Source organism: Ictalurus punctatus, chromosome 20 (assembly GCF_001660625.3).
Source record: "Ictalurus punctatus breed USDA103 chromosome 20, Coco_2.0, whole genome shotgun sequence".
NCBI lineage: Eukaryota > Metazoa > Chordata > Actinopteri > Siluriformes > Ictaluridae > Ictalurus > Ictalurus punctatus.
In genome coordinates this window covers 17,662,727-17,674,556 of record NC_030435.2, presented here as the reverse complement: position 1 = coordinate 17,674,556, position 11,830 = coordinate 17,662,727, and the positions used below count along the sequence as shown (strand labels likewise).

At 44.7% G+C, this 11,830-nt stretch overlaps 1 protein-coding gene across 2 annotated transcripts in view; it reads right to left on the bottom strand.

Annotated features, from left to right (window-relative positions):
• Window positions 1-555: 555 nt before the first annotated feature.
• The window catches only part of ankrd12 (ankyrin repeat domain 12), a 46,890-nt gene continuing 35,615 nt past the window's right edge, over window positions 556-11,830 (bottom strand). For both annotated transcript variants that reach the window (XM_053688561.1, XM_053688562.1), the window contains 5 exons: window positions 7,446-11,830; window positions 7,258-7,356; window positions 6,903-7,050; window positions 2,283-2,374; window positions 556-2,150 (listed from right to left, as the gene is read on the bottom strand). The exon at window positions 7,446-11,830 is cut by the window's right edge and continues 270 nt beyond it. In XM_053688561.1, coding sequence (XP_053544536.1) covers window positions 1,965-2,150; window positions 2,283-2,374; window positions 6,903-7,050; window positions 7,258-7,356; window positions 7,446-11,830 — 4,910 coding nt within the window. In that variant the 3' untranslated portion in view covers window positions 556-1,964. The remainder of the gene's footprint in view (window positions 2,151-2,282; window positions 2,375-6,902; window positions 7,051-7,257; window positions 7,357-7,445) is intronic.

Sequence of the window (11,830 nt, the reverse complement as noted above, 5' to 3'; positions counted from 1 at the left end):
CATGCCTTTTAGCTCTAGCCAAACCCACATACCACACACTTAATTACTACATATGTTTCCATGTACTGGTTTTCAGAAATGGCAAGAGAACATGCATTCCCATCAACTAATGGTTTTGTAGAATATCCTAAAAAGAATGTGACACAATAATGTGAGCAGTACAAGGCAGCTGGTCATAGAGACACAGGAGCACACACACTTGCTGGCACTATTTACTCATAAATGTGCTTTTTAATGCTTGATTCGCCTCAGCTGTATCACACCACCCCATCGTAGATCATTTTCCTATAAAAGCGTACCAGAATGTTTATACCTTAATTATGAAAATTTTCTCCTCCTCAGCCAAGAGTAAAAAAAATCACATACTTTTTAAAAATATAATAAATAATAACCTTAACATTGTTTCCAAGTATCCGTTCATAGATTAAAACATTTGCAAAGATAAAACCACTAGGATTGAAGAAATATGGCTGTGGATGCAACTCAAGTGTGTAACAGTTGATAGTGATGCTCTATGGTATGGAGTGTTCATAAGAAGACGGACACGACATTAAAAAAGTTCACAACCAATAAAATTTATTCAGGTATATATTACAATTATGTACATTATCCTGTAACAAGTAAATATTAAAATAGACATTTTTAGAACCATCGTTCAAAAGGCGTGTTGTAAAAAATAGGTTTTGTTGTGATCTCACATTAAAACTGTAAAAGTATGTTTCCTTTTTCTAACGAGAAGACACATCAATGCTGTTTTCTCTTAATGTGCGCGAGACACAACGGGCAACACGTAGGAAGTGAGTGTTACTAAGAAGACGACAAAAAGGCGGGAAAAAGCAGGACCACTTACATAAACCTCATCACAGCACAGCTTTCCGGGGAAAAAAAAAGAAGAAAAAAAAGAAGAAAAAAAAGAATTACAAACCTGCAATGCATGCACAGCATAGAATCACATGTCAAAAAACACCTGCTGTGATGAATCTAGGAGGAAACGTGTAGCAGAAGAAACGTAACAAACATAATTCAAAAACACATGCTTAAAGAGTTAAGCCAACATCAACAACAGAGAGGACGCTCAATATAAAACCAACTTTGGTCCATTAAACATTTGACAAAAAGTTTACAATCAAAATATCTATTAACTTCCTTTCTGTTATTTTCTTCTTTTTTTTTTTTACAAGTTAAAAATAATAATTACATGGCTATTTACAAATGCACAATCAGTATGTATAAAATAAGTTAAAAAAAAAAGAAAAAAAAAAAGAATGAAGAGCACATTCTATACATCATGAACACTCACTTTTTGAAACGACTTGGAACAAGACCTCTCTGTCCTATCACAGGAGAGGTAAAGTGTTTAACTTCTAACTTTTCCCCTCTCTCATTTTCTCCCTCTGATCATTGAGGGTAGGCATCGCCCTCTGCTGGTTGGATCTCCTACATGCAGCTCTGCCTGCCTGCCTGCCTGTGATTCTACTTTTCTGCAACAGGGAAGTTTAAGTGCATTTCAGTTTGGACTTAAAGCCAGCAGCTGTAAGAATTGCACTGGATTCTTGTAACAGAAGTGCATCTGGAGTAGGTAAGTGTCTTCAAACAAGAGCTGATACAGAGAAAAGTAATTGGACCTTCAGGGATGCAATGCTGGGCCTTGGACCCGGTACAGAAACATAGCACGTGCGTTTAGTCTTTTGGCAGACACTCCTATCGAAATGACTTTACAACACAAATACTGCAGACTTTCTAATCCGCAGAGATGGAGGACTGTTTTCAATTGCGTCTGTTTTTATTATTATTATTATTATTATTTCTCTGGAGTGTCTGATCATATGGTGCAAGACTGCACGACACACCCATGCACACTGCAGCTCGCCCAAAACAAGTGCTTTGTGTTTCTCTACTCCTCTCAAGTCCTGGAGAGACGAGCCTCGTCAGTTCTTTACTATCCGAGCACCGACTCACTGCTGTTATATCGGGGTGAGGTCAAAGTCATCGTTGACCTCGACAAGTGGGATGTGAAACTCTGGGATTTCGAAGATGCTGGTTGATTTGTAAGTGGCAGGGTCCAGCTCCTGTAGCTTCAGCTGCCACTCTAATCGCTGAACGGCATTAAGAGCTGCTGCCTCGTGCTGCTGCCTCATCAGGAGACATGTCTGGGACAGACAAAAGCCAGAGTAACGCAAACCATTTATCACATAAAGGCCTTACAAATCAAACTCAACATTACATACTGCTCTGTGAACTTAGATATGTAATTTCAATGAATATTCAATAATATAGCTTACCTTTAACTTCTCAAATTTGTCATCCACATCCTGAAGCCAAGACATGAACTGTCTCGCGTTAAACCGATCTCTCACTGAGGTTTTCCCATCATCTCCCTGCCACGCAAGCAAACAATACACATGAGTATAAAACAAAAAAATTATCACTTCATTATTTTCTTTTTGACTAGTTGCCAATACAGATGTTCCCTTTTGAGGGAACTCGACGTTGTGTTTAGCATAACAGTATAGGGAGTGCATCTCTGGAGCGACTGCCATCTGAAGCTTGTGTGAAATCATGCTTATTTATAGGCCTGCCATGATCAGGTGACGTGGCAATTAAGTGCGTTGCGTGATATAAATATGGCACCTGTGAACCGCGCATCAGCCTTTATTATCTTCAGCGAAAGACTGCATGTCGGTTGTTTGTGTAAACAAACAAAAAGAGACTTCATATCCTCTCTATTTTTTCTCAAAATCTCTAGACTTTTCTATCCCTTTAAAAAAAGAGAAGAAAAAAAAAGTAATGAGCGAGAGAGAAAAATATGAGTGAGATAATTCAGGTAGTGTGTTACAGTAGTGACCGTGCGCACTTTCTGGATGAAGTGTTTAAGGGGTGGAGCATGCAATGGTAGCCTAGAGAGGCTACGCATTGTAACGCCTACATCTTGCAGCTCCGCTCGGGACTTGCACTCTTCTCGGAAGCTGAAGCTAGTTGGGTTTCAGAGCCCCGCTGATCTGGGCCGGCAGCTGCCGAGGCAGCTAGCCGTCTCAGGTCCGGGGGATCTCTTATGGATCTGGAAGAGGAGCTGGAGACGAGCGCTGCTCTATCTCTTACTCTGTCTTCCGGGTCCGGCTCGCCGCTCGATTTTGGAGCTTGCGTCGCGACTCCTCCTTCTGCTATGGAAAGCCCAAAGGGGGGGTGGGGGGGCGGGGACACAAAAATAATAGTAATAATTCCTCTTTGATTCCGAGGAGCCAGAAGGATGTGCTAAAAACTGAGAGCAGCATATAAAGAGCTGCTTGAAGTGATTACTAAGGCTGGATGAGCCTTTTTCGGACCAGTGAAAGTAAATCCCTCACACTGCAGAAAACCCTTTCTTCCAGAAGTGCATGACAAAATATCAGGCTTCTGGGGGAAAACCATTCATAAGCCTTATTTATAACCCCACGATGTTGGATTATTCGGCCATTGTGGGGAATGAACGGCATGGCTATTTAGCTATGCTGAAGGTGGAGGAGGTGCTTGCGAGCTACCTCTCTCCATCGATGGCAGGTAATTTAGGGAGACATGAGGTTGTTAGGGTAGTTAGCCCCCAGTGCTACTGTAGGGCCTCCCCTAGCCAAGGCTGTCCCAAGTTTTCTGTGTCCTCTGATCAGCGAGCTGTCACAGGGCAACGAAAATCTGATGCTTTCCCTCCAATAGAATGTGGAATAGTTAACATCACTAAAATATCATCTGGCAGCGTGGAAACTACTGCCAAATGTGTCTCTGTGGGTTCTGTCTACCGTAGAAAAGGGTTACCAGGTCCAGTTTAGAGCTCGACCCCCCCGGTTCAAAGGTGTACTCACCACAGTAGTCAGCACAGACCAGAGCCAGACGTTAGCGCAGGAAGTAAGATGACTCTGTGACAAAGGGGGCACAGAACATGTACCCCGCTCCCTGAGGGAAGGAGGTTTTTACAGCCGTTATTTCCTGGTCTGCAAAAAATAGAGGAGTATGCGGCCGATTTTAGATCTGCGTCATCTGAACTGTACTCTCTGGACATACAGGTGCAAGATGCTGCCGCCCAAACTTATCGTTCCACAGATTCAGTTTTTTGTGAATTTTTAGATTCAGGTTTGTGACGATAGAGCAAAAAGGTGCATATTTCCACATAGAAATATCGCTAGCTTTATCCCCTCGCACCTTCACAAAGTGGATGGATGTCATTCTGGCTCCATTGTGACTCCAGGGCATGCGTGTACTAAACTACCTAGATGACTGATTAATTCTAGCATGATCCAGGAAACTGGCGGTTCAACATTGAGATGTTGTTCTCGCCCACATGAAGAGCTTGTGGCTCATGTTGAACATCAGAAAAGTATGCTTTCCCCAGTGCAGTGGACAACTTTTCTAGGGGTTATAAGGATTCTACTACGATGAGGGTGTTTCTATCCCCAACATGCGTAGGGTCAATCCTATCAACACTGAGCAAGATAAAGCTGGATTTTGGGAGACCTTTGGAGCTTATGGGCCTATTGCACAGGAGACCGTTCAGTGGTGGCTGAGAAGTTGGCCTCTGAATGTAATCAGTGTCACGCGGCAATGCCTACGTGCTCTGAAAATTCGAGTGTCCCCGGTTTCTAGCCTTGGGTCAAACTCTAGGGGTGTCTCCTTAGCACAAAATGGTAATGACAGACACCTCCCTCATGGGCTGGAGCACGGTCTTAGACAGCTGTTCAGCTCACGGTCTCTGGTGCAGCCCTCATCTCGAGCAGCATATAAATTGCCTAGAAATGTGGGCCATATTTCTAGCACTGAAATTCCTTCTTCCTCAAATGAGAGATCACCATGTGTTTACAGACAACACAGTGGTGGTCTCATATATTGACCATAAGGGAGGCGCAACTAATTCTTCTCTGGGCAGAGGGAAAGTTTGTCAGTGAGTGCAATGTACATTCTGGGAATATGTGGCAGACATCCTGTTGAGGCAGGGGCTGAGGCCCAGGAACTGGTGGCTCCATCCACAAGTCGTGGAGTCCATATGGCGAGGTTGGCCAAGCAGGACTGCATGTGTTCATCTCCGAGGAGACGACACACAGACCGCTGTGGTTCGCCCTCAATCTTCCCGCACAATTAGGGCTGGACGCCATGGTGCACATGTGGCCGAGGTCACATCTGTATGCTTTCCCCTGGTCGCTCTGCTCCCACAAGTTCTAGTGAGGGTTCATCACGACAGTCTGTCTGCTGCTAGTAGCACCTTATTGGTGTGCTCGAATATGCTTTTCAGAGATAATATCCCTGCTAGATGGCACTCCTTGGAAGAGTCCCATCTGCAGGGATCAACTGTAGACCCAGTGAACTGCGCAATAGCTACAGACCTGGAGTTCTTACAAGGACGTTTCTCAGCGGGGTTGGCTCCTTCTATAATCAGGGTTTATGTGGCCGCCATTTTGGCCAGCCACACCCCTGTTGATGGAGCCTCTGTGGGGCAACATACTCTAACTTCGAGGTACATGCGTGGTGTCAGGCGGCTGAGGCCCATCTACATGCTGTGCATACCTTCCTGGGACCTTTCTGTGGTCCTGGAAGGTCTGTCAGGGGCCCCATTTGAGCCCTTAGAGTCAGCCTCTGAGAAGCTTCTGACTCTAAAGGTAGCTCTTCTGCTGGCCCTGAGATCTCTCAAGCGAGTAGGAGATGTACTAGCTCTCTCTATCGCCCCTTCCTGCCTTGACTTTGCCCCTGGATTAGCCAAGGCGTTCCTGTATCCTAGGCCGGATTATATTCCTAAGGTGCCTACATCGGCTGCCCACACAGTGGTGTTGCAGGCTTTCTGCCCTCCTCCGTTCCTCACACTGGAACAAGAGAGGATGCACCTGGTGTGTCCAGTAAGGGCTAAGTGTACTTGCATCCACCGCTCCAGCCAGTGGCGTAAGTCAGAGCAGCTGCTGGTCTGCTTTGGCGGCGACAGTAGAGGTGATGCCGTGTCAAAGCAGCGCATCTCTAATTGGATAGTGGAAGCAATCTCTATTGCTTATGAGGCGCATAAGGGCTCATTCCACTAGGGCGGTCGCCTCCTCGAAGCTTTTGTCCAAAGGGGTATCCTTACAGGACGTGTGTGCTGCTGCAGGGTGGTCTACACCACACACACTCATTCGTTATTACAGCCTGGATATTCATTCCACCCTGGGCTCTAGTGTCTTGCAGTGACCCTCGGGCTTGGGTCTTTTTGAACAGGCCGTACCCTCGGTATGACAGAGTGGGTATTCTTGTTCCCATACTGTTATGCTAAATGCAACGTCTTGTTCCCTTTGAAAGGGAACGTCTGGGTTACACACGTAACCCTGTTCCGTGAGAAGGGAACGAGACTTTGCGTAGCTTTGTCATACCAGAGAAGGCCTGGGAATTGCGTCTTCACTTCAGATAATAGAGGCTGATGGCACGGTTCACAGGTGCCATATTTATATCACGTGACGTGCTTAATTGCCACATCACCTGATCATGGCAGGCCTATAAATAGTCATGATTTCACACAAGCTTCAGATGCCGGTCGCGCGCAAGAGGCGCTTCTCATACTGTTGTGCTAAACGCAACGTCTTGTTCCCTTCTCAGGGAACAGGGTAACCTAGACATTTTAGAAATCTTTTTATCCAGAAACCTGAGCCAACATACAATTCCAGAGATTGTACGACACTGGCTAAAGTAAATGGCTCGACTGCATTTTCAACACAGTGTTATGAAAGTCTGAAGTAGAACAATGAGGCATTTCAGCCACTAAAGGTGGAAGCATTTTTTCTGGTCAGTACACTGGAGTTAAATATATGCTTCCAAATTAGGCCATGTATCATCAATGGAATCATCATAAGGACACTAGGAAAATACATATTGCAGCACAACCAATAACATGATAGTCTGATACAGGCCAGACTGGCAGTTACGTGCCTGTACATCCTGGGGCATGTTGTATACTTCTGCGTCCAACAAGACCGTGCAAGCACTGAAGGGTAGTGTCTGATTGGCTAACGTTCTTGCAGCACGATAATGGACACGCAGGACTTCTTGCTCATTGGAGACAATCAACTTCTCCTGTAAGAAGGGAAAAAAAAACATTGGAGCATGTAATAAAAAAAAAAACAGGATACGACCTCCTCCGACATTATTCAACTTATTTACTAATTAGTTCTCACAGATTAGGACTACACTAAATTGTGAAGTACTGCAACCCTGGAATTTAGCCAGGGTAGCTTTATCTGCTACACTGAGAAGGAAATGTATTTAGAAATAGCCACTCACCCTTTCAATGCTGTGCTGCAAGCGGAGCTTCATGCGCACAACCTCCTGCTGTTTGAACATCTCTTTTAGTGGTTCAGGTAGTGAGGGTGGTGGTGTTATCTAATAAAAATAAATAAATGCATGAATTCATACAGTCATGTAATAAATAATGTAAATACAGTACAAAAATACAATTGTAAGTGGCTCACCGTTGGAATACAGAGCTTGCTCAGTGGATTCCCATCAAGCAAGTAGGACCCATTGAATGTAACATACTCATCATAGTATTGTGGTGCTTGAGGAATGACGCTACATAGCACCTTCCTCTTCTCCTCAATCTTTCTGCGTATGTGCAGGAACTCATAATAAGGATTAGCTCTTTCTGTCTGGTAGGGCTGAATTTCCTCAAGCTTTAGTGAGTCCACGATTGCTGCCAAAGACTGCTGGGTCTTTTCCTTGATCTGTTGGGCTGAAAGGCTGGCTTGGGTTGAAGGAGAAACTCTAGGCATCTTTCGTTTCCTTGGATGAGCGACCTGGAGTTCAACCTCGTCATCTAGAGCTTTCACTTTTGTCCTGGCTCCAGTCGAATCACTGTCTGCCACTGACAATGGAGAAGAGCTTCCAGATGTTGCTCCACTGGTTATTTCTGAATGACAATCGAGTTGAACCCTAGTGCAGCCCAGACTCTGATCTCCATCTGATGGAGTACCTGGTTTTGCTGTTTGATCTTCAACAGCAAGCTGGTCTGGTATCTCCACATTGACATCTGCTTTAGCATCCGAGGGAAGTTGGGTTTGAGCAGCATCCTCTGTAGTCACCGCTTTCTCTACTTGCGTCTCAGAAACGACCTGGCTATTGTCTGGATCTTCCCCGGATACTTCCATTGACTCTTCAGCTGTCTGTTCAGGACTAGCACAATGAGGGACATTTGAAATTGAACTGACGGGCAAACTATGCTCGTTTTTCTCCAGCTGTCCATCAGCTGCACCTGCGTTCTCATTGGAGAGACTTGATTTGCAGTCATCTTGCGAAATCTTTTCTGTAACCTGCTGAGAATCTCTGACCACACTGGCTGTACATGGAAGTGTTTTAGTAGACTCCTCAGAACTAATCCTACAAGAGCTTATGGATGGAGCTTGGATAGTTGTCCAATCCATTCTGCTTCCACCAGAAACGTTCTCCATGCATCTGTCCTCCATTATATTTTCAGGACCCATTGTAAGACTTCTCGCTCTTTGCTCTAGTCCCAAATCAACATCAGTCCTTGCTGGGTGGTCATTATTGGGTTCTGCGACAGAATCCCACTTCAGGCTAATTGAACGTGTAGGTGTTTTGGTGGAGAAGCTTTGTTCCGGCTGTGAGGACGCAGCTGATGCAACCTGGGACACAGGTGCTAACAAGGAATTTTTGTTTGAGCCGTCTGTCATTTCTGTGTCAGAGCTGTCAAGTTGATTTTGTCCACTTTGCTCTGGTGAAGTATCCATGTTTAGCTTGCTGACCTCTACTGTAGTTGGCAACAAACTGCTGGCTTGTGAAAGGCTAGATTGTTGATCTGCAAAATCTTTCACTGAAGTATCTTGAGAGTTAGATCCACATGCAAACTGACTGCTCGAACCGCCACTTGCATCCTCAACACCGACAGAATGTTCCGCTTCAGGTATAGCACAAGCGAGATGCGCTGACAGCGAGTTGTGAATACTAAGACTTTCCTGTGTGACTGCTCCAGTGGCTTCAGTCTGGTGTATTTTACCAGGTTCCTCATTGGAGTATGCTAGGTCACCGAATTTCTGAGGTTCTTCAATCGGTCTGTCTGGTTCGCATGGACCAGCTTTAGCATCCTCGTCCAAGACGGCTCTTAAGTAAGGGGATGCAAGTCTGCTTGACAGTGGTGTTCGACTGCCAGGAGCAATGTCAGGAAGACTGTTGGTATCTTTATCATTGACAACTGGTGATCTGGAGGACTGAACTATGAGGGAAGACTGGAGGAAAGGTGGCTGGGAGTCGGATGCTTCCAAATTGAGGTCCGAGTCGTACTCAGTGGGCCTGGGTGTTAGCGTGCTAGCCTGGCAGGAATCCTCTGAACTGGCTACTGAGATCATGGACACTGATCTTGACATGATACCAGATCGTTCACTGTCAGGTCTTGGAGATCGACTAAGGCTGTTTTCTATTACTGGCCCAGTCTTTCCAAAACACGAGAGACTCTTCGCATCTAGTGAGAGCGTCCTTCCACTGGTTGCATCCTTTAAGATTTTCTCACGACTGGAAACTTCTGGGGTTTCTGAGCTCTTGGAGCGCAAGAGTTCTTTGTTTGGTTCGCTGGAAGTGGAAATTCTTGCTTTATCTTTGTTCTTCTGCTTCCCAGTGTCGGCTCCTGGTCGTTGTTTCAGCCTTTCCCTCTCTTTTTGCTTGATCTTTTCCAAGTGTTTCTTGTGCCACTGCTCAATCTCCTGATCCTTCAGGCTAAGCATTCGTTCAAAGCTGGTCTGCATGAGGTCATCATTAACCAATCTTTTCTCTTTGGGACGGGTTTCCTTTTGTGCAGGGGAGGCTTTGGATTTGGACCTGTCTGACTCTGACTCAACAGGCCTTGCTTTACTGAGTTTGCTATCCCTACTCTGCAGTGACCTCTCTTTATCCTTGTCCTTTTCCTTGTGCCGCTCTCGGTCCCGGTCCCGATGCCTTTCCAAATCTCGATCCCTCTCCCGTCTGTCTCGGTCTTTCTCAGGGGTTTTCACGACCTCTTCTTTTAATTTTGAAGTTACCGTTTTATTGCTCTCGGGTATGTACCCCTTCTTCTCTTCCAAAAGAAATTTGAGATTAGAACTCGAGGAGGGGAGAGTGGCTTCTTTTGATTTTTCTTTTTTCTTCTTGTCAGAGTCTTTGTCTTTTTCTCTTTCCTTTTCTTTAATTCGGTCAATTTTACTATGATCGCTGTTCTTCTCTGGAGCCTTTGATTTCTTTTCAGAACTCATTTTATCTTTGTCCTTGTGATCACTTGAGGAATGCTCTTTCTCTTGCCGTTCTTTCTCACTTCTTCTGTCAAGCTTGTCCTTGCTTTTTTTGTTTTCTTCATGCTTTTTCATAACAGGCACAGGTTTAAGTTTTTCACTTTCCTTGTGGCTCTTCTCACTAGACAAGTTAGACGTGGTTAATCTGTCCCTGTCTTTCCATCGATCTGTGGAGTTGTGAAGGTCCGATTTATCTAATAAATGTTCCAATTTGATCTTCTTATCCTTTTCTGCCTGTTTTTTCTCACCTTTTTCAAATTCTCGGTCCTTTGTGGGTAGCCGTTTATCATTTCTATCTCTAGAGCTCTTCTCTGTGGTCTCTAGCTGATTGTGATCTACCAAGTTTCCAGTGAGAGGCCTATCTTCTACCTCCTCTTTAACACAAGGACTTGGAAGAGAGTCTTCAGGCTTTCGTAACAAGTTAAGACTTTCTGACCGGTCATAATTTTCAGCCCCTTTCCCGTCCTTTCCTCCTCGATCATCTTTATATGCCACCTCTTTCTTCTCTTTTTTTATGAGTTTGTCTTTCTCTCGCTCGTCTTTTTGTTTTCTCTCCTTAGTGCTATTGCAGACCGAGTGTTTGTCTTTTAAAGTTGCCTTTTCTTCTTTAATTGGTGATGAGTCAAGAGACTTCTGAGGAGAGCAACTGTCTGGTGTCTCACATTTCCCTTTAAGTTCTTCATTCTCATCACTTTTAAAGAAATTCTCCTTCCAAAATTCTCGGTCAAACTCCATATTCCTATGTCCATCTTTCCGTAGTTCTTTCTGGCGATGCCGATTCCTCTCAGACTCGTAGTCTTTCCTGTACTTGTCCTTCTCCTTGTGTTTTAGCTTATGCTTCTTGACAACCTTACCATCTTTGTCAGCCTTCCTGAAGGCTCCTTCAGAGCTATCCATACTGTTGCTTAAACTGGCATCTTTAAAAGGGCTGGAGCTTCGGTCATCTCCTTCCAAGCTGTGTTCCTTATAGTGATGTTTGCTTTTGTCCTTGTGCTTACAGCTCTTACTGCTGGAACCTTCTGTGTAGTCTGAATCTGTGTAGTGGTTATACTTGACATTATCCATAGGGCAGGATCCATCTCCAATGGAGACAAAAGTCTTTGCATTTTCCTGTTTTAATGGAGTCATCTGCTTGTCAGTTTGGCTGTAAGTGAGCTTTGGGGATTTCACAGCCGACAAGTGAAACAGGTGCACTGACGAATCATCCTTTGGGCTGAAGGACATTTTGAAAGAGTCTTCCTCTCGAACACTTTTATCAGAGTTGTCAGACACTGTCGCTGTAGAAAAAAGAAGAGACTTGCTGTTTTCTTTTCCGTCCTCTTGAACCTCTTGATTTTCCTTGTTTTTGCTTTGGCTCTTGTTCTTCTTCTTGTTCGCTTTACCTTTTTCGGATGCCGTTAGGGTTAAGCTTTCTCTTTTTGTCCTGCTTTCTGTTTTGTGAGTATCGTTGCAGAGTGACCTGGTCGGTGAACACTTTCGCTCTGATGGAGCCTCCATTTCATCGTCGGAGCTATCTGAACTGCAATAGAGGACTCGGGATGACTTTGGCTTTTTTAATTTGCAGGATGACGTTGTCTGATCAC